Source organism: Eublepharis macularius, chromosome 8, assembly GCF_028583425.1.
Source record: "Eublepharis macularius isolate TG4126 chromosome 8, MPM_Emac_v1.0, whole genome shotgun sequence".
NCBI lineage: Eukaryota > Metazoa > Chordata > Lepidosauria > Squamata > Eublepharidae > Eublepharis > Eublepharis macularius.
Genome location: NC_072797.1, coordinates 96,745,228 through 96,772,962, shown reverse-complemented (window position 1 = coordinate 96,772,962; position 27,735 = coordinate 96,745,228). Strand labels below are relative to the sequence as shown.

At 39.2% G+C, this 27,735-nt stretch overlaps 1 protein-coding gene across 1 annotated transcript in view; it reads left to right on the top strand.

The window, feature by feature from the left end:
- PCSK5 (proprotein convertase subtilisin/kexin type 5) overlaps window positions 1-27,735 on the top strand; it is a 387,486-nt gene that overhangs the window by 336,950 nt on the left and 22,801 nt on the right. The window contains exons 25-29 of the mRNA XM_054986670.1: window positions 13,764-13,806; window positions 14,106-14,248; window positions 14,640-14,840; window positions 16,256-16,501; window positions 27,456-27,539. Coding sequence (XP_054842645.1) covers window positions 13,764-13,806; window positions 14,106-14,248; window positions 14,640-14,840; window positions 16,256-16,501; window positions 27,456-27,539 — 717 coding nt within the window. The remainder of the gene's footprint in view (window positions 1-13,763; window positions 13,807-14,105; window positions 14,249-14,639; window positions 14,841-16,255; window positions 16,502-27,455; window positions 27,540-27,735) is intronic.

Genomic DNA, 27,735 nt, shown 5'->3' with positions numbered 1-27,735 from the left:
AGTATAAATAAACTAAGGGAGTGGTCAACTGTCAGCTTCTCCTCCACCTTCTCAGATGTTTGTTTGATCAGTTGGAAAGTTATGAACAGGTTCCTGCAAAATCCAGTTTCTTCAGTATTTAGGAGCACCTGACAACAAATTGTACTGAAGACAGATAGGGAATGGTGTAGAATTAATGTGGAATGGCAGCATCACTATGAGCTGAGAATGCTTCCTTCATTTGGATGGTGTGCAAGCACATGCCATTATTCTAGGACTGTATGAGATAAAATCATGTTAATAATTTATAGTACCATTTGAGATGCATATAAAAACACCCAAAGCCTTATTGCAAATATAATGAGTGTCCCACAGAGCATCTTCCTACAAGTTCATCTTCCAAGTTCCATTCTCACTAGCTAAAACATTTGAACAGAGTTTGCTTTCTAGCTTGGTGAAAATCCCTAGCCTTTCTTTGACATCATCTTACCGTGCACCTTTTGACCTATCACTGTCCCTCTTTACATGGTGTGCAGAATATTTCATTGCTAAGTCTCTCATCTTTACATTTCCTTTTTACATATCTTCTAAGGAGGCTAACCCAAGTATGAATAAGGGTTTTCCCTAAAACCATCTTTTACATTTAAATTGTATGGTGAGCGGTATATTTGCAAGTGAGATGTAATATCTTTCCAGAGGTTCTGCAGATTCTATCATGTACATAGAGATAGAGGGGAAAGTGCAAGAAGGCATCATGGGAAGGCTTAAAGAAGCTAGCAACTGTGACGGACCTGTAAGACAGTACTAGGTAGAGGATTATACATAAAAACTGAAAACTGGGACTAGGATAGTTGCATTCATCGCATGGATAAATTGTTTTAATTCTCCTAAGAACTAAAGAACTAATGAAACAAAAAAGAAGACGAAAAATTCTCAGACTTAATGCAGATGATGAATAAGACCAAGTAAGACTCAAAGATTTGCATTAGCCATTGACCAAACTGATAATGTCAAGGAGTGCTTTCTTTCTTTGGAAAAGAAAGAGGTGCCAGTATTCAGTATTGGGGGCCCAATTCCTGAGAATAATTTCCCAGTCAGTTGACACGGGAAAGACAAATGCTGTCATCTTGTGTGCCAGAATTATAAAAATCACATGGCTACTAAGTATTCAAGAGGTAAAATGTGAGACTAGATTGGGATTCTGTTGCTGTACTGTCCACCCAGCTACTCAACCATCTCCCTGTCTGAGTTATGGGAGTAGTCTCGGAAATGGTGTTGAAGACTTTTAGGCTAGTTGTTTTGGGGAACTTTAACATCCACACTGAGGCTACCATGATGGGAGTGGTCTCCATGACAACTATGGGCCTGTCTTGGATAATCAGGCCCCACACACTGTGCAGGTCAGACTCCTGGTCTGGTGTTTTGCTTTCGGCAGGAAGAAGGTGATCTGAAGGTGGAAGGATTGAAGATACCCTTGTTATGGACAGATCACTGTTTGCTGGGGATACCAAGATTCTGCAGGGCTGGGAGATTGATTAAGATGGTCTGCCCTCATAGCCTGATGTATCTGACTGGTTTTCAGATGGAATTAGGGGATTTTCTTGCTGATATGGTTGGAATGAGGAAATAACTCTGGCAATTGACGCAATTGCTTCTAGGCACCCTCATTCAGGTCTAAGAGGCTGCACAGACCTTTGGTTTACTGAAAGGCTGTGGATGATTAAAAGACAAGGGAGACTGCTAGAGTGACAGTGGAGAAAGGAGAAATCCAACGGCATAGTCTAGAGCTAATTTCAAAGCCTACTATGTGTCAGTGATGGTGAAGAAGAAACAATTTTTCTCTATCATCATTGCATCTGCACAGTGTGGACCTATAGAACTCTTCCGTGTGATCAGAGGCCTGTTGGGTTCTGGTCTACAGAAGTAGGTAGACTGCTCTGAAGCCCACTGTAATCATTTTTCTAAACAATTTGTAGATAAAATTAATCACTTACATTTCAACTTGGCATCCACATTAACAGTAACAGGATTGGATCATGCCAGTGTGCCAGTTCATCCTGCTGTGTGGATAACTTTCAGCTTGTCCAATCTGAGGATGCGGGTAGGCTTCTTGGAAGTTTGAGATCTACCACTTACTTGTATGACCCTTGCCTCTCCTTAAATCTGGTGGACTGGTTCTGGGAGACAATAAATGTTTCCCTGAAAGAGGGGGTGTTCTCCCCTGCCTTGAAATGGGCACTGGTACATCCCCTTCTAAAGAAACCTTCTCTAAAGAAACCTACCAAGGAGAGTTGAATAACTACCATTCAGGCTAGGATGTGCCATTCTTGACCAGGGTGATTGAACAAGTGGTAGTTGGGCAACTTCAGGGATTCCTGAATGGACCAGGTTGTTTGGATTTGTTCCAATCTTTTTTCAGGCCTGGTCATGGGACTGAAATGGCCTTGGTTGCCCTAATGAATGGCCTGCTCTGGGAGATGGATTGGAGAGTTCCTCTAGGTGGCTTTTTAAATAATATCAACAAATATGGAAAACAAAACAATGGTCCACAGACTGGAAATGCTTAGTCTACATCCCAGTTCCAAAAAAGGGGATGCCAAAGAGTGCAGCAACTGAGAGATCTCTGTCTTTTGGTGCTACACCTCTGAAGATGCCAGCCACAGCTGCTGGCGAAACATCAGGAACTACAATGCCAAGACCACGGCAATACAGCCCGGAAAACCCACAACAACCATAGTGCAGCAACTATTTGCCTATTGTGTTAATTTTCCTTGGACTATTGTGTTAATTTCCCATGCAAGCAAAGTGATACTCAAAATTTTACAACAAAGACTCTTAGCATATATAGAACAAGAAAAGCCAGATCTTCAAGCTGGATTCAGAAAAGGAGGAGGCACCAGAGATCACATTGCAAACTTACAATGGTTAATGGAACATACCAGGGAATTTCAGCAGAAAATCAGCCTGTGCTTTATAGATTATAGCAAAGCTTTTGACTGTGTGGATCTTGAAAAGCTATGGAGAGTTTTAAAAGATATGGGAGTGCCAGAACATCTGATTGTTTTGATGCACAATCTGTACTCTGGACAAGAGGCTACTGTCAGGACAGAATATAGAGAAATAGAATGGTTTACAATTGACAAAGGTGTCAGACATGGATGCGTATTATCTCCCTACCTGTTCAACCTCTATATCATAAAGAATATCATAAGGAAAGCAGGATTAGATCTAGCAAATGTCATATGCAGATGACACCATGTTACTGGCAGAAAATAGTGAAGACTTGAAATGACTACTGATGAAGGTTAAAGCAGAAAGCACCGAAGCAGGTTTACAGCTGAACATCAAGAAGACAAAAGTAATGACTATTGATGAATTACACAATTTTAAAGTTGACAATGAGGAAACTGAAATTGTTCAAGATTTTCTGTTCCTTGACTCAATCATCAACCAAAAGGGAGACTGCAATGAATAAATCAGAAGAAGATTGAGACTTGGAAGAGCAGCTGTGACGGAGCTAAATAAGAATCTTAAAGATAAAGCTGTCTCTCCGGGAACTACGATCAAGATAATCCAAACTATGGTATTCCCCATTACTATGTATGGATGTGAAAGTTGGACAGTGAAGAAAGTTGACAGGAAGAGGAAGTGGTGCTGGAGGAGAGTTTTGTGGATACCACGGAAAGCCAAAAAGACAAATAAGTGTGTACTAGATCAAATCAAGCCTAAATTCTCCCTAGAAGCTAAAATGACAAAACTAAGGCTATCATACTTTGGTCACAACATGAAAAGACAAGATTATTTGGAAAAGTCAATAATGCTAGGAAAACTGGAAAGCAGTAGGAAACGAGGAAGACCTAGGCCGAATCCACACTCACCTATTTTCCATTTTTTTAACGGAAAAAATCCGTGTGTTTCCAACCCGCAAATTTCACCTGTCTGTTCACATTCATGCTGAAACTGCGTATTCCTTGCGCGATCTACTGTTCACATATCCGTTGGCAAAGTCGTCTTAGTGGGCGGGGATCAATCCGCCCAATTTTTAAATTTTTTTTAAACACATTTCCATTATTTCGAAATCACCATATACTGAAACATCAGCAAAGTGATATATCACGTGCCACTTTTCGTAGCGATTGGTTCACATTTCTGGCGGGGTACTTAAAAATCCTATAAAAAGGATTTTTTATAGGATTTTTTATAGGTGCAGTGGCTCCTCAATGCATCTATCTAACTTTCAAGATTGCGTCCGAAAACCAAATTGGGATCTATGCAAAAAGATATCCCATTTAAAATTTCAGTAATTATGAAAATATTTAGCAAGTGGTGGTGGCTGCGGAAAAAGGGGAATCTTTAGTGCCTATGTGTTCCGTTATATTCTGAATTGCGCAAGAATATTTAGCGGAATTTCGATATTACATTAATCAGATTAAAAATAATTTAAAAAGGAAAAAAATGTGTGGTGGTCCGCATTGCGCCACTGAGGATTGAATTCTCCAGACCGCTTTCCCCAGCAACGAGATTTTATTCTGGCAACATCAAAATAATGTTTTCAATAGAACGAAGTAAGCTATGAAAGCCCAGCGTTCATGGAGTACGGAGCATTTGCGGGGACAATAAGCCAATCGACCCGTTAGGAACGGGTTTCCTATTCAGGGTAGAGAAACGGAAGTGGGGGTGGTTTCAAGAAAAGGCGCTTGAAAACCGCTTCTAGGCATTCACGTCCACCGTGCGACTCCCGCAATAGACCAGTAACTGGCGATAAAAACCCAACCGAAAGAGAAGCGAGAGAATTGTGGAATGGAAAACAGGTAGTGTGAACAGCACTGAGATTTGCGCAAAAAAAGTTGTAAAACTGCGGGAAAATTTATGTAGTGTGGATTCGGCCCTAAAATGAGATGGCTTGACTCAATAAAAGAAGCCACGTCTTCCAGTTTGCAGGATCTGAGCAAGCCTGTTAATGATAGGATGTTTGGGAGGTCTTTCCTTCATAGGGTCGCCATAGGTCAGAGGTGACTTGATGGCACATAGCACACACACACATTATCACCTTTCAGGGTTGGGACTGGAAATAGTGATTTTGGTCCTACTTCAAGAGTAGATTTCAGAATATGGTGCTGGAGGATTGCTGCTCAGGCAGGGTCCTGAAAGGTTCCATTTTCTCCCCCATGCTTTTCAACATCTATGGAATCCCTCTGGGAGAGATCATCCAGAGATTTGGGCTGAGTGGCCACCAATATGTGAATAACACTCAGCTCTATCGCTTGCTGTTCTAGAAGATGCCAGGGAGGCTGTGGAAGGCATGAACAAGTGCCTGACAGTTTTGGAATAGATGAGGGCTAGCAAACTGAAATGTAATTCCCACAAAATGGAAGTGCTATTGGTTGGGGGAAAGTTTGACCCAGGAAGTGGAATATCACTTGTTCTGGCTGAGATTGCACTCCATGTAAAGAAGCAGGTTTCTAGCTTGGAGATGCTACTAGATCCAAGCCTCCTGTTGGATTAACAGGTGGCAGTGATGGCCAAGGCTGCTGTTCACCAGCTTCAGTCAAAGAGCCAGCTATGGGCTTTTCTGAGTGGAAATAGATCCAGAGGAGTTAGCCGTGTTAGTCTGTGGTAGCAAAATCAAAAACAGTCCAGTAGCACCTTTAAGACTAACCAATTTTATTGTAGCATAAGCTTTCGAGAACCACGTTCTCTTCATCAGATGCATGATCCGAACTGGTCAAATACTGGTCTTCTGTATTTGACCAGTTCGGATCATGCATCTGATGAAGAGAACTTGATTCTCGAAAGCTTATGCTACAATAAAATTGGTTAGTCTTAAAGGTGCTACTGGACTCTTTTTGATTCTGAGTGGAAAAGATCTTGCCACTATGGTGCGTGTCCTAGTAACATCTAGATTAAATTACATCAATATTTTCTACATGGGGCTGCCCTTGAAGACTGTCCAGTTGGTACAGAAAGTTGCAGCCAGACAAGGCCGGATCTAGGGTTGCCTGCGCCCAGGTCAACCCAAGCCCCACGGTCCCCCAAGTGCGCGCTTTGCATGCGCGCTCCCAGCACTGTGTGATGAGGTCACTTTTGTGATGTCATCATGTGGGCCCCCCCAGGAAAAGCATGCCACCCCCGCTGCCACTGGAGGGAAGGGAGCACGCAGCAAGCCGGCCACCCCAGAACACGGCACGCCGCGGAGCTGGCAGTGGCCACATGGGCGGCTGAGTGGACGGCTGGAAGGTCACCCACACCATTCCCCTTCCCCGGTGATGGGGCGGCTGGCTTTTTGTGTACTCCCGTCCCTCCAGTGGTAGGTAGCATGGGCAACATGCTTCCAGGGGGCACCATGCGCTGCTGCCAGCCGCCCGGTCAGCGGGGCAGGTGAATGGTGCGGCAGCCTTCCAGCCCTCCATTCAGCCGCCCTTGTGGCCGCCACCAGCTCCACAGTGCACCGTGTTCCGGGGTGGCCAGCTTGCTGCCTCCTCTTTGGCGGTGCTGGGGGCAGGGTAACCCCCCTGCTCCCCTTCATTCCGGCCCTGCAGCCAGAAACTTAACTGGAATGTTATGGGGACTGTATGTCTTGTTCAGTCTTGTTCCATCTACACTGGCTCCTAGTTTGCTTCTGGGCCCAATTCAAAGTGCTGGTACTGATCTTTAAAGCCCTATACTATTTAGGATCAGCATACTTGAAAGACTGCTGACCTCCATATGCATGTACCTGTCAACTCTAGTCATCTTTGATGGCCCTGCATTAGATGTCCCTGTCATCTGAGGTTACACAGATGACAGGGAGATTAATATTTCTCCATGTGTTGCTGTTGTCCCACCAGTGGGTAAAGATTTTTAAGTTTTGTTTGATGTGCCCCCAGTAACTGTTGTTGGTCCTCCTCCATGGTTGTGTTATGTGTGTCTGTGCTTGTTTAATTATTTTAGATATGCTTTATTTAAAATGTTCTTTTAATGTTGAAATGTTTAATGTTTTGATGTTCACCGCCTTGGGGACCCTGTTTGGATGGAATAGCAGCATAGAAAGGTTTCAAATAAATAAAGTATTACTCATTATAAAGATCACAAGGCATAGGAAAAGCAATGCCTGGTGAGTTTCTGACCATCATCCAAGTTTTAAACCCATAGAAACACTGAAAGGAACAAAATTTGCAACTCTGAATTTAGAATTGCTTTGATCAGGCACTTTCATATTAGCATATATCTACCATTTCAATTAAAGTGATACTATAAAAATTCCAGGTAAACTGATTCTAGTATGGTTAAATATAACTATGCACATCTGTGATTCATTGTATCTTCCATGGAGGCTTCTTTACACTTAACAAATTCCGGGAATAGAACTTAAAAGAATCTGAAAGATTCCTCCTGACGAAGCTGCACGCAAAACGTGTGGGGGTTGTACAATTATTAAAGATGGTTTTTCTTCTGCACCAATTGTCTCTTCACAAAAGAATGAGACAAGGTAATATAAGTATATTTCTAATAATTGAATAGTTATTTTATTCATATATTTTAAAAGAAGGATCTTTGGTGCTGTGCTGTGTTGAACTATTTAATTCCTGCTGATTTTAATGGCAGCTTAGATCTACATCTATATTGAATGAATTTATTTTTACAAGTTTCTGCAGGTGAAACTGAATTTACTGTAGATTGTAGACTGTTGCCATATCAGTCTTCTTGTTCCCAGGAAGTAATGGAGAGGTTTGAGTGTTGGATCTAGACAGCATTTCCACTGGTGAAAAAAGGAAGAGGGAACCTCTTTGATCACTGAAAATGGCTATGCTGGGGATACAGCATGGACAAAAGCCTTGTGGGGCAGGCTGTGCTGGGAGGAAGAGGCAGAGTGCATATCCTTGTTGAGAAACTCCCTTAGATGAAGGGTTCCCTAGAAAGAACCTGGTAAATGGCTGCCACTGCTTAGGAATCTCTGGAGAACATCTAGGCTTGCCCCCTAAGAAGGTGTCCTTCTAGTGCAGTACAAGACCAATGAAGAAATAACAGAGTGAATGCCCTGCAGAAACTATGTAGTGTCCATACAGTCTGGCATGTAGGGAAAAGTTTAAGTGAAATATCCTAGAAAAATGTATTGTGCTCAACAAACCCAAAAAATGTCTTTATAAAAGAAAGTTATGTCTCCCCAACAATGGGGACCCAAAGCAGCTCACATTGTTCTCCACTCCTCCATTTTATCCTCACAACCTCTTTGTGAGGTAGGTTAGCCTGAGAAGGTATGACTGGCCCAATGTCACAAGCTTCCTTGGCAGAGTAGGGATTCAAACCTAGGCCACCCAGATCCTAGGCCAATATTCTAACCACTGCACCATGCTTAAGTAAGATTTAGTAAGACTGAGAGCAGAACCACAAGTGACAAAAGGCACAGATTGGACACTTGTCAGCTTCCCTCAAGTTTTGATGGGAAATGTAGGCATCCTAGTCTTGCAGCTTGGCTCTCTGACTGCTGTCCAACGGACTTTTCAACTGTCACTTGTCCAACATTCCACCAAGCTGCCTACATTTCCCATCAAAACTTGAGGGAAGCTGACAAGTGTCCAATCTGTGCCTTTTGTCACTTGTGGTTCTGCTCTGTGTAAGACTCACTAAGACTTATTTCTGACAAAGCCTCAGTTCAGACTAGGGGCGCGTGATTCTGTATTCAGTATACCGAATATATACAAAATAATTGCCAATTAATATTATCTAGGTATACCTAATAACATTATAGAATCCCAAATAAAATCAGGATGCCAATTAAATCAATGTAGGGTTATCTGGCAAATGCAGCTGCAGGCTTTTGAAAACTGGCTTGCTGCTCTTGAAAGCTCTTTTCTCCCCCTGCCAAACTTTTCAAGGCTTTCTTGGGCTTTTTAACTTGGGGAGCGAGGAAGGAGGAATGACTGAGATCCCCCCCCCCTTTTGCAGGCTTCCCAGATTTGTCTGGTAATAGTTTGATGATGACTGTTGGTTCTGTTAGGCTTGCAACAGTGCCCTTCCTTGCTTCAGCTTGGTTCAGTTTGTGGTTTTTCTGACATTGATTCTATTGGGATTCTTTGTTTTGACATTGGTTCTGATGGGATTCTCTATTGTGATGTTAACTCCCCTTGTTTCAGTTTGGTTCTGTTGGGCTTTGTTGGGTTCAGCTTACATTGGGACTTGCATTGGAAAGTGGCTTTTGGCCAGGGGTTGCCCTTTGCTTAGGGTTTCTTTGCCTAGAAAGCCTTGGAAATGTATCCCCCTAGGAAACAATGGAGAGTGGCTGGGGACTGCTTGTTCTGAACCCATAGAATTGGACCCCTCTGTCCAATCTTCCTGAAACTTGGCAGGGTCTTTAGGGGACAGGCAGGACTAAGTTCCCTGCAAAAAAATTTTTTTATATATATTTTATTTTAAATTTCCAAATCCAATAAACAAAGTTAACAAACAACTGCAAATGAACAAACAACCATATTCATATATATAGATATACACTTGTCATTTCTATTGATTCTATACATAGTTTTGTACTAAAAGAAAGAAGAGAGATGGTGAATGATAAACCAATTTGCTAATTCAAAGAAAACTAAAGCTTTATAAACTTAGTAGCCATTTCTTCAGTCTTGTGCAACAAAGAATAAATGTTTATGGGGTTGTTGATTAGTAATAGTTATAAATTCAATAAATGGTAACCATTTTGCTATAAAGTCAGTTTCTTTTGGGTAGTGTTCATTTTGATATAATCATATATTTTTTCCTGAATGTAGTGATCCCATACTTTCTCTAGCCATTTGTCTGTTGAGGGTACCTTCTTTGATTTCCAGTTTAAGGCTATCAGATTCCTAGCTACCACTAATGGGTTACTGATTGATTCTCTTCTAATTTGTGGAATTTCAATATTGTTCCATTGATTCAAAAATAAAATTTTGGGGTCAAAAGGGATTCTGTAACCTGTTATTTCTTTTATGAGATCCAATATATCATTCCAAAAAGTTTCTATTCGAGGACACCCCCACCAACAATGTGCGAATGTCCCTATATTACCGCGATCTTTCCAACAAAGTGGTGAGTTTGTTTTAGTTATCAATGAGAGTTTTTTTGGCATTATATACCACCTATGGAGTATTTTGTAGGATTGGATCCAAGACGCGATTACTTTTGAGTTTAATAAGTTTGAAGTCCAGATTTCTCTGCATTGTTCTTGTGTAAATTCTGTTTTACAATCTAAATGTCAATTTGTTTGACATCTTAAGAGTTTAATTTGAGTTGAGGCTAAAAGGATGTTATATAGCTTTGAGATTAATCCCTTTTGTTTGAGTGCTTTAGTATCCAGTAATAGTTCAAAATCAGTTGGATTTTTTTTAAGAAGTTCCCTTATTTTCAGTTGTTGTAACATATTTGAGAGTTGGAAGTAATTAAACCAATGTATTTTATGTTTTATTTTTTGTTCTATTTCTATTTTGTTTATGATTCCTTTATTTGTTGCTATATCGATTATGTGGGTCATATTTGATTGTAGCCACATTTCTTTAAAAGCTTTCGTTTGCCCTGGTGGGAACCAGTGTTGTTCTATAAAAGGTGAAAATCTTGATATTTTTGGCATAATTTTGTATCTGATTTGGTCCCAAGTGTTGATTATTGCTCCTAAGAAGGAGTTATTTATTTTATAAGGACAATCTTTTTTAGTGTTCCAAAATAAATTTTGTATTTTGTTGAGTTGGATTTCTGACTGTAATATAGTAATCCAGTCAAGAGCATCCGGTGAGATTAAAATTTGTAAAGCGTTAAGCAATCTTGTGGCTGTTTGGTAAAGTTCCAAGTCAGGATAGTTAAAGCCTCCTTGTTGTTTTTTAAGTCTAAGCACTTTAAATGCAATTCTCGGTTGTTTCTTTTTCCATAGGAATTGATTTAATATATTCTGCCAGGATTTAAGTTTCTGTTGTGGAATTAATAATGGAATTCCTATTAAATAAAAAAGAATCTTTGGAAGGGCAAATGATTTAACAAGTTCCCTGCAAATTTGATGGAGGTTGCTTGAAAAATGCCCTGAGCCCTCCAGATAGTTTTTCCTGTAAGTCATAATGGCAAATATATTCAGTATTCCTGGTTAAAATTGAACCCAAATTGAGAATCTGACCTGAATATCAGGTATTACAAATATTTATTCCTGAATTCTTAATCCAAATTAAGCCATTTTTTAAAAAAATAGCATAGTTCAGACATAACATGAAACCATGGTTTAAACTATAGTTGGTTTCAGGCCATTCCACTCATTATGATTAGTTACAGAACATCACACTTGGATCTGAAACCTGGGTTTGATAATGGTTCACATAATGTATATGTTCTTGACTTAATCATGGCTTTTTTCAGCTCCACTGGGATATCAGGAGGGCCTCTGTATGAGATACATGTGGAAAAAAACAAAAATAATGAAACTGACATTTGAATGTTTGTCAGCAAACTAAATCCAAGTTTAGTAAACTAACAGTAAATAAAATCATTTATGGTTTTATGTTCTGAACTGAGCTTGAGTATATAAGATTGGGCCACACTGTTAGGAAGTTGTCCTTATTGTTTTTATTTATTAAAATTATTTATAGTCCACCTTTCTCCCTGAGACTCAAAGCTGATTACACAGTGTAAGTCAAATATAATCAACAAGATGGGGCATCCAATAAAGAAAGTAATAAGGTTTGGATTGCAGAAATCTGAGAAGGAGAAATCTAAAAATGGAGCTGAAACAAGACTTAAGTGCTTACATGACACATTAAATGATGCAGAAAATACATCATGGGGTTATACTTACAGCAACAGACAGTATGTACTGTACACATAATAACAAAAACAATTATAAGAGGGTGCTTATTTACCACTCTTTAAAACAGATTAGCTTACCCAAGGCCACTTGTTGAGATTGTGTTAGTATTGGGATTCAAACCAGCAGAGTGCTGACTTGCAGCTCGACCTCTATGCTACAGCAACTAATACAGTCCACAGTATCCACAGTCCCTTTAACTTTACCAAAGAATCTTTCTAAAATATTTCATTACAGTAAACCCCTAATTGCCTGAGTTTGAAAAAAAAACCCTCCTAAATAGTTCAATTTTGCATAGTTTGTGGAAGCCAGTAGAGTGGAAGCCTTTCTGACCCCATCAGGCAGACCAATATGTAAGGTTAGAAAAGATGAAGTCCAAGATGTGACCTCATTTGTGTGTTGAGCTCATAGCTATTTGAGAGAGGCCCAGGGCTGCCAAAGTAGCTATACAATTCTGGGCCAGCCCTGATAAGGAGCACTCAGAATGAATGTTGAAGTCGCCCAGAATAATCGGTCTGAGTGTGTCCAACATTATAATAATATGCCTTTATTGGAACAGGAATCTCAGCACACCTACTGAGGTCCCACCATTTTTTATTTTACAGATCCTCATAAGCTGATTTTCAAGAACATGAAATATATCATCTATACTTGGCTCCCTTGGAGAATTGATTGTTTTAGTTTGCCCACTTTAAAGGAATCAGTTCTAAAATTCTGCTTTCAGCAAGATAGCTAGGTTTCTCTTTTTAAAAGAAGGTTTTCAATGTACTTGAGTAGATGATATAATAAAAAAGTTTCTGATTGAATACCAAATGCAATAAGTTAAGATTATGATAGGTCTACAGGGAGCAAATGAGTCCAGATCAGATCAAAGAAACTGATGTCTATTGAATTTCTAACTCACTCATTGGTCTTTAATCATTTTCACTCAGAATCTCCAGCGGCCTGACCTTAAGGCAGTAAGAGATCCATACATTTAGCATAATGTTTTGGGAATAGGAAATGGTCTGTCGTAGTAAATTCTAAGAAATGATATGGACTCCAGTCCTGTAATCAGTGGCTAGAGTGTTGGACTTAATGTAAAAATCTTGCACAGCCTCTTTTGGGATAGCTTTGAGGAAATCACTGTATCTCAGCCTCAGTTTTTCCAAATGATTGATTATTAAAATGTTTATATCCCATCTTTCAATTTCATAAAAATCCATACAACTAACAACAATTAAAATAAACAATATTAATTAACATCTGAGGGAAAAAAACAGCATAAAAACAGCTCACAAGGAGGAACTTGCACCACCAGCAACATAAACATAGCAGAAGCAGACAGAAAAACCTACAGACAATCATTGCAAGGCTGGAATACAGCCTACATGCATACAACAGATCTATGTGATGGACAGCCTCATTTTTTCCCCAAGGTTTCTGAGAATGCTCATACACGTGAAGGCTACGTTTCAAACACACATTGGTGAGGGTAGAGTTTGCTGCCATTATTCCATTCCTTCTCCCCATGTGAATTTATTTGTCATATTTAAAAGACTACAGAGAACGATTAGAATCTATAGAGTCAAATCTATATGTTGAGGAAGAAGACGTTGGATACATGCAATAATGAAGGGCATACCAGAAAATAAATAAATAATACCAGAAATCACTTGCTGTTTACAGGGGAAATGCATAGAAATGTAGAGTATAAATTTGTATCAAAACATTCACATTTCCACTCAGCCTAGCTTCCCATCTGCAAATATAAGAGTAGTGAAAATGGCCTACCTAACAGGACTGGTATATAGATCAGAGCTGTTATAAAGTATATAGAAGTGTGTTATTTAAATTCTAGATAGCAGCAGCAACACAAGTGTGTATCAGAATTCTCTGTTCCTCTAAATGTTTTAGACATTTCCACTTTTAGTCTGAGCAAATGAGATTTGGATAAATGAGAGATTGGTGCAGTATTTTATTTTCATTGTGTGTTTTGCTTAAATTTCAGACGACCCAAGAATATGTACATCATGCATTCATAATTATTACATGTAAGTGACCTCTCTCCCTATTTCTTTTTTACTTTCTCTGATACAAAATTGTCCTTTCTTTGCAAGGCTACTGAGTGCTTGGATACAAATGTTCCAGACCTAAGAACAGAGATTTTTATAATTAAAGCGGATCATATGCATCGTTAATAACACCTCCTAACATTGCCATTTTTAAGATGAAATAGATGTTTACCATGTGCATGTTCCTTCCACTTTAATTGCACACCTGCCATTATCTGTTCTTCTTTTGCCCAGAATAAGGAACACCAACATTAAAATTGCATTTTTGTTGTCTCTAGGTACAAGCAGGAGTGTTATAGAAGTTGTCCTGAGAACAGCTACAATGATGAAAATTCTTTCCTTTGCATAGAGTGTGACCCACACTGTGGAAGCTGTGACCAATATGAGTGTTACTGGTGTACAAAAGGCTTTTTTCTCCTTGGTAATTCATGAGCTCCTTTAAAATGTCATCTCTTACCCAGAAAGGCAAAATATGTACACATTTGAAAGACAACTTGGGCAGCTTACTCCTGAGATTTAGCTTTGGGGGTTAATGTACACATCCTTCACAACAGCTTAAGCAGCAGTAAACTGCAGATTTCTTTAGAATTGTTTGGATCTAGCAATGAGCAAACCAAATAAAAGATATGAATTTTTCCTTAGTCCACGCCAACTATTACAAGTGGCTACTGGTTGTTGGTTAATACACAGAGCAGCCAGAAGTATATATGGGTCCTGTGAGCAGAGTATACTGTATTTCCAGTTCTCCCATCAGTGGTACTTAGCATGCATCAGTGACATTATGACGTAAAAGCTTTGTATTTCTACTTTAGATGGGAAATGTGTAAGTGATTGTGGAGCTGGTTTCTACAGTGATGAGAGCACAGGAGAATGTGAACCATGCCACAGGACCTGTGCAACGTGTGAAGGGTTCAACTACAATGACTGCACTAGCTGCAAAGGAAGTTTGGAACTACTCCATGGAAAGTGTGTGAGTCCCAAAAGCAAGCAAGTTGATGGGAAATTCTGGAATGGTATGTTGCTCTAGTTTCTCCAAATCCTTTCACATCTCTCCCACAGTAACTGTTACTATTTTATGATGGAAAGGGAACCACTGTTCTTCCCAACCCTCAGAACAGATTTTGTTTATAAAAAAATCTAAATTATAATATTTAGTTTTACACATAAGTCATCAGTGTAACATGCAGAGATGACAACTCACCAAAGTAGTCTGAACTTTTTTTTAATGCATAACTTGCACTCATCTATTTATTTTGTGGAGTATGTTGAGTTGCAATGAGTGTCACTTTAATAGTGCAATCCTAAGAAGTGTTACGACAGTCTAAGCCCATTGAAATCAATTGGCTTAAACTGAAGTAAATCGCCTTAGGATTGTACTGTAAGTGACTTATATTCCATGGCATAAGTATATCATGATGATGCCCTTTAGTTTTCTTGCAGGACTAGGGATTTTTTTAAAAAAAAATGTTATCCTTTGGAAATAAAAACAGGTGTAATTTGGTTATGATTAATCATTGTAAGATATATGAACATTTTGAAGTGTATCAGCCACGGACCTTGTTTCTTCCTCCTCCCCACTCCCTTCTCCACCTAAACACTCAGGGATAGTTGTCTCCGAGGACAGAACTAAACATTACATTTTTGGTATATGACTAAAGTTCCTGATTTTTTAACAAAATGGAACTCTGGAGGTACACTGGCCCTTTAAATTGCCAGGAACATTTCTGAACGTGGGAAGTCAGAAGCAAAGTGAGCCAAATGGCCTCCCCAGTGCTGTCAATGGGTCAATCAGCTTGGATCCGGGCACAGACAATGGTAACAATGGATGTCGCTGTTGTCATCACTGCAGCCCAGATCTGATCCCAGCAGTCCCTGTGGCATTACCAGCAGCACAGGGGTCACTTGGCTCATCTTTGTATAGGGTTGTTTTAACATCCCAGTCCTCTGCAGAACGTAATTGTTCTGAGGTCTGCAATTTCAAGGATGAAATCAGTACAGGGAGGGAAGGGCTTTTAATTTTTTCCATTTGTGTTGTCTTCCAACTACAGATCACATTACATTAGAGTAGTGTTTTTAGAAATCTATTGATTTCTAAAGAAGGAAAAATGACTATGTTGAGTTGAATGTTTTGGGGTGAATGGTTACATAATTAAAACAATCAGATTGGCCAGCCGATTCAAGATTTTAACAATAATCAGTACAACCGATATATCAATCAATCAATCAATCAATCAATCAATCAATCAATCAATCAATCAATCAATCAATCAATCAATCAATCAATCAATCAATCAATCAATCAATCAATGTACTATTGATATTAGGAGATGATTCTAATCACTAAATAATTTCACACAGCAGTTTTGCCTCTTCTGTTATTCTGTTTCATGAAACTGAATAATGATTGTCCATCCTATTTTACTGCTAGAGAGAGAGAAGCTGCACATCTCAAATGGCTTGGGCTCTACAAACTTGAAAGGCCGCTTCTTCCCTTATGTCCGTTCGCAATCCTTACAGTCAGCCAAGAACGGTCTCTTGATTGCACCATCTGTGTACCAAGCCCAGGCGGAAGGGGCAGCGAGAAAGGTGTTCTCGGTGGCTACTCCACAGTTGTGGAAGCCCTTTCCCCTAGATGTTCGCCAAACAAAAAGCCTGACCATTGTCCGGAAGCGATGTAAGACTTTTTAAAAAACTGTTTTAAAATATCGTTATCCATCCTGAGCCAAGAAAGATGGTTTGTATATTTTAATAAATAAGATGCATTGGTCCAAAGGTCTGCTTCCTGCAGCAACTGTAGCAATATAAACAAAGCAATGAGAAAGTAGCACAACTGACACTAAATATGGGTTAGAGTGAGTTTACAAGTACAGATTTTTTTTTTACTATGGCAGTATGGCCAGTTCATTTGGATCAACACGAAGATCAGTAGACACCCCCAACTGCTTACAGATGTCACTCCCCCCCCCCCAAAATCTAGCACACTTGACACACCTGGGAATTCACGCATACCACGTTTGGCAGAGAGTCACGTTCCAAAAAGAATGCTACTCATGACATCCCCGTCTCTGATGCCCAAATGCAACTTGTAATGGTTTTCCCACATAAAAATGGGTTAGGAAATTGTTCTTAGCGATTTAAATAATACCTTTCTAATATATTTCATAATTTATCTATTTAGGACAATTTTACTAATAGAAATAAAATTACTTTGGGGCTTAAATAAATTACGTCTTAATAAGGTCATAATGTAAACATAACCCAACTAGAATATTCATTGCTACAAATCCTGTTTAACTGAAAAATTTCACAATTTCGTTGGGCAACTGAATTGATGATCCCACATGAGACAAGCTGTTTGAAGACTAAGTCTGGGATTATGACTGGATAGTTATATTAATTAATTAATTAATTAATTAATAGGCATTCATTACTTTGTGCTTTGGTAGTAATAGTAAAACTGTCTCTCAGAGAAGGTTCAGAACTCTACCTTGCATTTTGAAAGGTCATTCACTAGAGATTATCATTAAAATCTCTTCACACATGTAGAAGATTTAGCTCTAAATAGAGAAGGGGGGGCAATTTGTATTCCTTGTATAAGTATAAATGAAAGAATGGTAAAGTTGGGGGGGGGAGAAAATACTAAGTATGAGACCTGATCCATATAGGTTTCTATGTGCAAATTGCCTCCTCTGTGATCATGAAAAACAGGCAGAGGGGAAATCCCCAAAACTTAGTCTCCTGGCTCTTCATGTGATTCATCCAAGAATCTACTCACACAGCCTCAAACTGCATGTTCATAGAATTTCCTTCATCCTTTATTCCCAGTATGAAAGGGGAAGAAATACAGATATGTAGTCATCCGTCTCTGGGAGCAGTGCTGGAGAAGAAAGAGACATGTGTGAGAGACAAGTATTCTAGTTTCAGGCTGCAGATGTATCTAGCAAATTTTTAATAGGATTTGCATACTCACTGAGGAGATTAAGAAATTCAGTCCCTAACAAGGATAAACTGTGACAAGGCCTGAAGCAATGTATCTGAATTTGCCTGGTATTGAGGCATTTTTTAAAAGGGTGAGCCAAGAAGAAAAATTGTCTGGGCCTATGTGTGTAGTTCAGAACATCTGTATTTTATCTTGTGTACCAAATGATGAAATTATTTTGAGAGCCAGGAGACATAATATCAAAGAACTTGATTAACTGTTTGAAAACACACAGTGGTTCGACTAGACTAGATGTTTAACAAGCTGAAGGGGTTTTATTATTGCAGATGACTAACATGTAACATCCCCAACTTTTTTATGTTCTTCATTTAAACCATGGAGTCAACATATTTTTGGGACATAGGCAAAAGCAAAATTCTGTTTAGTGCGACATATGTTTTTCAGAAAAATGTAAAAGCCTGCAGATATTTTACAGTGGAGATGGTTCAAAAACCTTTATCAAAATAAAATGTCAGGAAATATTTCATATAAAATATTGTGTCCTGAAATATTTTCAAATTTTAATACTCTTTCTGAAAATATGAGAAAATAAAAATGTGTTTTCAGCCTGGTATGCCTTTCAAGGTGCATTTCTAAAATTAATTTTGACATTCTTTTTTTCCACTTTCATTTTGAAACCGGCATTCATGAAGTCTGTGCAAGACTCATCAAAGCCTTAGGCAAGAGGCCTGGAGGAATACTTTGTTGCCAGGCCTTGCTAGGCTATGCCAGGCACAGGCAAAGTCTTTCAGTTTGCTGTAGAGATGAAAATGTCAATGATTCTGTGCCACACAGGCCTCTGAACAAGCACAATAAAACTTAGCAATTACAGGACCCATCTCCTACTTCCTAACTGGAATATAAAGGTTCAGGGATCTCCTTATAGCTGAAGAAGAAAGCTTTGACTCTCAAAAGTTTATATCCTCAAAATTGTGTTGGTCTCTAAGCTGCCACTGGAATCAAATCTTATTAATTTAGAAAATTGATACACCCCTCTCCAGATGCCTGTTCAAGACAGCTTACAACTAAAAAAAAAATGAAACTAAACCATTAAAGCACAGCCATTAACAAATTACAAAGCCATTAAAGCAAGCTACTAAAAAAAAAGTCAGGGCATAAAATCTTCATAAAACTGCTTTTTAAAAAACAGCATAATAGACCACAGCAACAATTCCTCGTTCCTCCCTAATCATTACCTGTAGACTTATGCTGTGCTGTGAATGTCAGTGGACATCACATGTGTTCCACACAGTGGTTCGAATGTCCCTCAGCCAATTTCAAGAAGACAGACACAGAGTCCTGTGAATGAAGCAAGTCTACTACATTTATTAAACGTGGAGGAGCATCAGTTACACAGAGAGTAGAAGGTTCCCTCATGTCCAACGCTCATCAAAGCTACAATAGCTGTGCAAGACATTTTATACTCTTTGGTTCATTACAATGTTGGGGATCTCATTGGCTCAAACATAACTGTGACCCCCATTGGTCTGTGCAGGTGACCACCTCCAATGAGCTAGTGGTCCCTAATTGGAACAATAACTCTGGTCAGCAACATAATTACAATATTTCCCAATTAGCATTGCTTATCACCTTAGTGCATTGTTTTATCTCTTCAAGGAACATCTCTTTCCTTTCTCACACTTTCCCATTCATAGAGTCCTCATTATTTCCTACCCCCTTGACAGTGTAACATTTGCCAAGGGCGTCTAAGTGTCGCTTCAGCAACCTTGTACTTTACAGGCAGAGATTGTTCCTTTTGGGTACTGTGGGAGGGGAGCAATCTCCCCTCCTTAGGAATGTGGTTGAAGCTACGTAAGGCACCCCGTTTCTGTTGCTTGTGGCTCTCATAGCCTTGGAAAGTTCTGCTAATCTAATTGACTTGAATCAAGCTTATTTCTTTCGGCTGAGGGGTTTACCACCCACTCCTCTTCTGTATTCCTTTTTTCATCAGCTTCCTTCTCCAGTCTCTCGTTATCTAGACCAACGTTCAGCAAGTGTCCTTTTTCTATCACTCAGATTCTCCCATTTGCAGCTGGCTTTTCTTATCTATTCTGTTCTATTCTATGGCTACATTTGGCATGAACGGTTCAGAAAGAGATTTCCCTTATCAACCTATAAGTGTAGCATAGTGCCTAATGATAATCTTCCTAGCAGCAAGCTTGCTCGGGTTATCCTTTTACTACAACTACAAACAGCAGCCACTTCACAATGATTGGCCTCTGCATTCACAGCAACTAGCATACGTTTACGTGTCTTTTGCTTGACTATTTTGCTCCAGTGTTCATCCTTTGCATAATACAGTAAAAATATTCTAATGGCACCTGGGAATAGAGTAAAGTTGCATAGAAATAGAAGAGGCACATAAACTATTCTAGTCCATTAAATTCACTTCCATCACATGGATCCCCACATATCATTCAGCTAAGTTTGAGTGACAGGTGCATTTTTAAATATGATGTTTTACTGACATGAATATCAAGGTAGAGCTGACCAAAAGAGGGACTTGGATGAGGGGACACACCCTGCTTGTCTGACACCCTTTTCCCCTTTAACCTGGCTAGCATTTATCCTAATACTATATCTCCCCTGATCATCCTTATACATCAGCTGAACTTAAAGCTGTGCAGATAACCACACATTCGTTCTCTTTGGTTCTGTAATCTACGGAGAAAAGGCTGTGCAGAAAATTATTTAGCATCAAGGGGTAATAGTGGCAAACCCTTTAAAACAACATCTCTATAAAACTCCAGAGTTGAATATATATCAGTTTCATCCCCATGGAGTTGTGTATATGTTTTCAGACTTTCATTTATTAAATTAATGTTGTAGCTGTCGCTGTGAGAACTAGACTGAAAAATAGTACATACCTGGCTTTATGATTTACTTCTCAGCTACTCCATAGTTCTCTCTAATTTATAATGCTTATAAATTCTAGAGACTGGATAGAGGATTTTATTATATGTATATATTCTATTTTACAGTACTGTTTAATTATAATTATATATGTGTGTGTGTGTGTGTGCATGCATGTATATGTATATACATATACATATGTATGTGTGTATACACACACACTTCAATAATGCATTTGCACTCATAATTTTATCAATATCTGCAAAGCTTATCACTTATGAATTCTAAGAAATAAACTATACCCCCACTGAAAAGAAAGGTAGTTCAAAAGGTAGCTCAGTCAGGTCACATCCATGATATATTGTCGAAGGCTTTCACGGCCGGAGAACGATGGTTGTTGTGAGTTTTCCAGGCTGTATTGCCGTGGTCTTGGCATTGTAGTTCCTGACGTTTCGCCAGCAGCTGTGGCTGGCATCTTCAGAGGTGTAGCACCAAAAGACAGAGATCTCTTAGTGTCACAGTGTGGACTAATAAAGTATCCATGATACTTTCTATGTTAACTAAATGGGTTATCATCATAAGTTCATTGGTGCAGTACTTCAAAGTAGTACATTTTTTCATCAATCCTCACCTTATTAACAAGTTTGCTTCCGAAGGAAAAAGAATATGTTCAATTTTCAGGAACAGTTATACCAGAAAATTTATGTGAGATAATTCCATTTATTTTCAATTAAGAATCACAGCAGCCATTCAATCCAATATAAATAAAAAGCCACTACAGGATCTTGATATTACGTATTGTAAAACAAAAATACTACCCATTCCTGGCCTTTGAGACATTAAAATGAAGTAATTCTGAGCACTGAAAATAATAAATTTACTGAACAGAAAGATAATTCATGGACATGTCAGTATAACCCGATCTTGAATTACATATCAAGTAAGCAAAAACAGAAATGTGCCATTAATAGAGTCTAGTCTGTTTGCGGGATTTGGGTGTCTTTAATTTACAGTTCTTGTTTTGAGGTCTATTGCACTATGCATCTCAAGTGACACTGGGCAGGATTCAAAGAACTTTGATGGAAGGAGTTTGTGGTGTGGGGACATCCCCTCCCCAGTTCTCCTCCTGCTCCCTACACCTTCTCAGTTGTTCCTGATGGTTGAGAGATTCTGTTAAGAGAGTGGGATTCAGCACAGAGGCTGCAGCAAGAAGTGGCTACTGGCACTCCCCTTGATGAGTTCTTGCGAAGTGGGAGGGAGGTTATTTCTGCCAAATTCTTTTAAGCTACAGCCCCCACTCTGTTCTCTCCTCCTGACCCTCCAAAGCAACTTTTCAGAAAATGAGGGGAAAGGAGAGAAATAGGTCTGTTGTGTGGATTTCTTCCATTCAGCTTTTGTATGATCCAATTCCATTTTTAATTGAAAAAAGATGCCTAGTAAATATGGTCATCAATTAATAAAAACATCCATCCATCTTCCTTTGAACAGTTATAATGTTAACTATTGAACAAGGATAATTATCACAGGTAATTTAAGGCATTATTTATTTATCTACTTTATTAATAGTCCACCTTTCTCTTTGAGACACAAGGCAGATTACACAATTTAAAACAATGCAATAAAAACCGTATAATACATACAACAAACCATACAATAAAAAGTAGATTACAAAATCAGAGTATGATTAGCAAACTGTATAATATGTACAATGAAACAATTACAAAATTGGAGAACAGTCCTGTACATTTAACTACCATGCAAGAGGTCAAATGTGGATCCAGCAGTTCAGAAATTGTCCATTATACGTCCTAGCAATTTACACAAAAGTTGTAGAATCTTTGTAGCTGTTCCCTTGGAGTTGCACCTAGGATTTGTTTTGTTAGGATTGTACATTTTCTTTGGATGCTAACATAATGCGTGGAGGTATGGTTAGCAAGTGAATAAAATAGAGGCTACTGCAGGTTAACTGAACAAATTATTCTTCTATAGCTTCATAAATCAAAATAAATGATTGCCTCTTAGAAGAGTTTTATGTTATATTAAAAGTTGAAGTCATTCATATGGGAAAGATAACATGCATGCATCTATTTCACAACAAAGAAACACATTCAGCAACACTGGAAGGTTCCTCATCCTTTTTGGTAGAGGGGCATTAATAACTCCACCAATGTGATCTTTGTATGTGCAATGTCAAAAGCAGCTCTGAACATAAGTATTTATAAGCAGGGCTTTTTTTCAGGGGGAACAGAGTTCCGGAACCTCTTGAAAATGGTCACATGGCTGGTGGCCCCGCCCCCAGATCTCCAGACCGAGGGGAGTTTAGATTGCCCTCCGTGCCGCTTGGCAATCTAAACTCCCCTCTGTCTGGAGATTAGGGGGCAGGGCCACCAGCCATGTGACCATTTTCTCCGAGCGCAACCCACTGAGTTCCACCACCTCTTTTCCCAGAAAAAAAGCCCTGTTTTTAAGTGTTTATATTTGACGGGAAGGAAGTAAAATGATGGCCTGAGAAATGTTAGCATAGCATATGCTTCACTAATCCTCTGTTCCTAGTACATATTCCCCTCTGGTGGAGACTCAGAAATATTACATTAACTATCTGGAAATTGAGCATATCACAAATATTTTCAAAACATCATATGAACATTGTCATTTTTTATTTGAGAAAAAGGGGTGAGATTGATTAGTGCTTAAAAACCCAGATTGTATCTGTGCAAACTAATAGATGTTTACAGAATGTGTTGTAATGCTCAGCGCACCCTGGCGTATCAGCACACATTGTGGTTTTATGCCAGGTTTGAGAACAGATTTGCAACATCAGTTTCCTGCTGCAAGGTAAGAACCACTGGGTTGGATCCAACAATGTGCAAACAGAAAAAGAAATCTACTTAGTATAGTTCTGCTTCTGGAAGGGACTGTGCAAGATCTTATGCAATATCCCCCACCTGGTTCAAGATTGCTCTTATACACAATAGCATATACATAGACGGTCCTCCTGAGCAAACAATCTTCTCCCTTTCTCTCATTTTAAGAATGAAGAAGCATCTAGGTTCAGTTCTTGAAATCCCAGGATTGTTTGCACAATATCTTGTACCAGAGGAAGTATAAGTGGGAACACAATAAGTTGGACAGTGCAAGCAGCTACTGAGATCTTTTTCTTCCATTTCTGCTTGCATAAGAGCTCTAGTGCAATGTAAATTTTCTGCTGAACCCGTCTCACTGTCTAATGCACAATCATGGTGTGTTCATGCCTCACATTGGCTCATTTCTAAATGGTGTAACAGCTTTGCATTGCACCGTTCAGAAATGGGCCAATATGAGATATGAAGAAATGAAAGTAATGTTTGACTTACTGCACATCCTCCTAAAAGTATTTTGGTTACCACAGACCCTCTTCTGTCAGCACAAGTCTCTACTAGTAAAAGTGGGTGGTAAATTGTTAGAATGGAAGTGCAACAGCCAGTCCACAAAGCAGAACGGAGTTACACAGGCTGCCTATGTTGTTACACTGGTACACATTTTAAAATTGTGCTAATGGTAGAAATATCTTTAAAAATAATTTACTCACAGAAAGACAGATCAATATTATTCTTTACATGGTGCTTGTTGGTTAGCCCTTTTCACTTGACAATCTTACACAGAATGAATGTATGATGGATGGATCAGGATAATGTCCACTTACCTGCTACCTAGGGGGCAAGGTGAGGCTTCACAGGGCCTTTATGTGTGTACCCCCCTCAGATCCCAGGATAAGGGGCCTTTAAGAATCTTTTTACACAAAAGTAGAATGCTGTCTTGGGTTTGAATGTGGGAGAAGATAGAGGGAGACAAATAGTGTTTGAGCCTACAAATGACAGAGGCAAATTGAGGGGAAAGTAAGCAGATTGGAAAGGAAATGCAATGCACTTGATTTGGGGGACAGACTATGCTAAAAGTAACCAGATAAAGGCAATCCTAGTGGAAGTGGATCCTTTTAAAGCTAGATCCAGAGGAGTTAGCCGTGTTAGTCTGTAGTAGCAAAATCAAAAAGAGTCCAGTAGCACCTTTAAGACTAACCAATTTTATTTTATTGTAGCATAAGCTTTCAAGAATCAAGTTCTCTTCATCAGATGCCTGATCCGAACTGGTCAAATACAGAAGAGGAGGGGAGGGGAAAGAACGGGACATATATCACAAGAAGACAGGATGCAATTAGTGTGAAGGCAATCAAAACATTCCTTTGCTTGTAAATGTAAACATCTCCTTTTGGTGTGGAGTCAGTTTGCCGCAGTGAAGGTATACAATTCCTATGTAGTATAAGCCCTCGATAACCACAGCTCTCCCTGCCAGCTGCATCTGACAAAGATGCAGCTGGCAGATGCAGCTGGCAGGGAGAGCTGTGGTTATCGAGGGCTTATACTACATAGGAATTGTATACCTTCACTGCGGCAAACTGACTTCACACCAAAAGGAGATGTTTACATTTACAAGCAAAGGAATGTTTTGATTGCCTTCACACTAATTGCATCCTGTCTTCTTGTGATATATGTCCCGTTCTTTCCCCTCCCCTCCTCTTCTGTATTTGACCAGTTCGGATCAGGCATCTGATGAAGAGAACTTGATTCTCGAAAGCTTATGCTACAATAAAATAAAATTGGTTAGTCTTAAAGGTGCTACTGGACTCTTTTTGATTTTAAAGCTAGATTTTCCTCCCATGTCTAATCCCAGAGTCGGAAACCGTTCCCTTGGGTTTGTATATGAGTGTACAGTATCTGGGGTGAGGGCAGATGTCAGAGGAGGAACAGGGTATGGGATCATGGTTCTTTCTGAGCAAGACTTGGACAAGGGAAGGGTGCCGGAGGAGAAAGCTGGGAAGTTGGGGGAGGGGGAAGAAGTAGAATAAAGAAGTAAGGCAGAAAGTTGCATACATCACCTGATCCTGCATCACAAATGTAGTTTCAGAGTCCCAAATGGTGAGGCAAGGATGTGAGAGATGGCACTGAACCGCACACCACTAAGACTTATCTACCATCTTGAAGTGTCAGATGAACAATCTGCAGTTGAAACTGAAGATAACTTGGTAGTTCAAGGAGTGCCTTTTTTACAATGTTTTTACCTGCAAATGATGAAATTGAAATTATTCAAGATTTTCTATTCCTTGGCTCAATCATCAACCAAAAGGGAGACTGCAACCAAGAAATCAGAAGAAGATTGAGACTTGGAAGAGCAGCTGTGAGGGAACTAGAAAAGATCCTTAAAGATAAAGATATCACTCCGGGGACCAAAATCAAGATAACTCAAACGATGGTATTTCCCATTACTATGAAAGTTGGACAATGAAGAAAGCTGACAGGAAGAAAATTGATTCATTTGAAATGTGGTGCGGGAGGAGAGTTTTGCGTATATGATGGATAGTCAAAAAGACAAATTAGTGGGTTCTAGATCAAATCAAGCATGAATTCTCCCAGGAAACTAAAATCACAAAAGTGAGACCATCATACTTTGGTCACATCATGAGAAGACAAGATTCTCTGGAAAAGTCAATAATGCAAGGAAAAGTGGAAGGCAATAGGAAAAAGGAAGACCTAAAACCAGATGACTTGGCTTAATAAAAGAAGCCACAACCTCCAGTTTGCAAGATCTGAGCAAGTCTATTAATGATAGGACATTTTGGAGGTCTTTCATTCATAGGGTCGCCATAGGTCAATGGCAACTTCATGGCACGTAACACACACATATAGTAAATAGTAAATAGCATTTACTATTGGATCCAAATGTCATTGGCTGGGAGATTTGATCCACTCTGCTGTTGCACCACATTCTAGGGTCTGGCATATCACTGGTGAATTTGGAGGTGCTCCTTCATTGATTGGAGAAATATTAGCATCATTGGAAAGAAATGTCAGAATCCATGTAGCTGCTAGAGATTTGAAATTTTCTTTGTAGAAGATGCTAATAGGGAATGTGCTTAGATGATGTGATGGGAAGGGGAGCTGAACCTGGCTGGGATGATGTGTGACCTGGGTGTTAGATGCCACCAATGCCTCCCAGTAATGGCTAGAACCTGGATAGGTAGGTGGTGTTAGCCTTGCTTTTTATTAGGTTTCTAGAGGGGTCTGCATTGTGAGGGAGATTCTTTATTGTCAGCATTCCCATGGGGACTGGGATACTTCCTTGGGCAATAGCCTCTTAATCATACATTGCCTGATTTTAATTCTTCAGCTTCATTGTCAAACCTTGGCATCTTCAGTCTCCACAAGGTCTTGGTGTGGCTCTCAAAAGCAGGCTTCCTAACAAATAACAAATAATTTCCTGGTTTGCAAGAGACAATACAACTGGTATACTCATATTCTGTACAATACTATTTTAGATACATTTATAGCAAAATACGGGGTACCTGATTTCTTGCAAAGAGCCTATACACATTCTATTGGTGCAAGTATACAAAGACTTTGAGTTGGGTCAAAAGGCAGCATAGAAATGTTTTAAATAAATAAGTATATAATATGGAGGTCCAAGAGGGGACAGCAGGCATAATATTGTTCCCTTCTACATTCATTCATTTGAAGCATTTGTCATGTGGAAAAGGCTACTGTTCCCTCCTTTATCTGATTCAAAATATACCATTTATATATTATGTATATATTGGTTATTATTATATTGTATGATGCTTGCTTAACTCAGTATCCTTTGCATTTCTGTCCAATTCCATAATTGTCTAATGACAAAAAAAATTTTAACCAAGCATTCTTGTGTGAATGCAAACATATATAAAATATCATATTATAAAATCACTTTTCTTTCTTTTCTGTTACAGCAACAGGTACGCAGTCTCAGCCATGTGATCCTTCATGCAAAACCTGTGGAAGAACTGCTGATGAATGCACTTCGTGTCATCTAGGTAGCAAAATCCAGCTTTTACAGCATTATACCTTAGCATTATCAAAAGATTTTGGTACACTAAATATTCTCTGGAGACTTCAACTAGCTTTTGAAAAATTGTGATTCTTCCCAAGATATATGTTATAAAAATGCATAGTTAAGAGTCTATGAAACTGTAACAGGCTTTTCCCCACCAGAAAAATAACATGATTCTT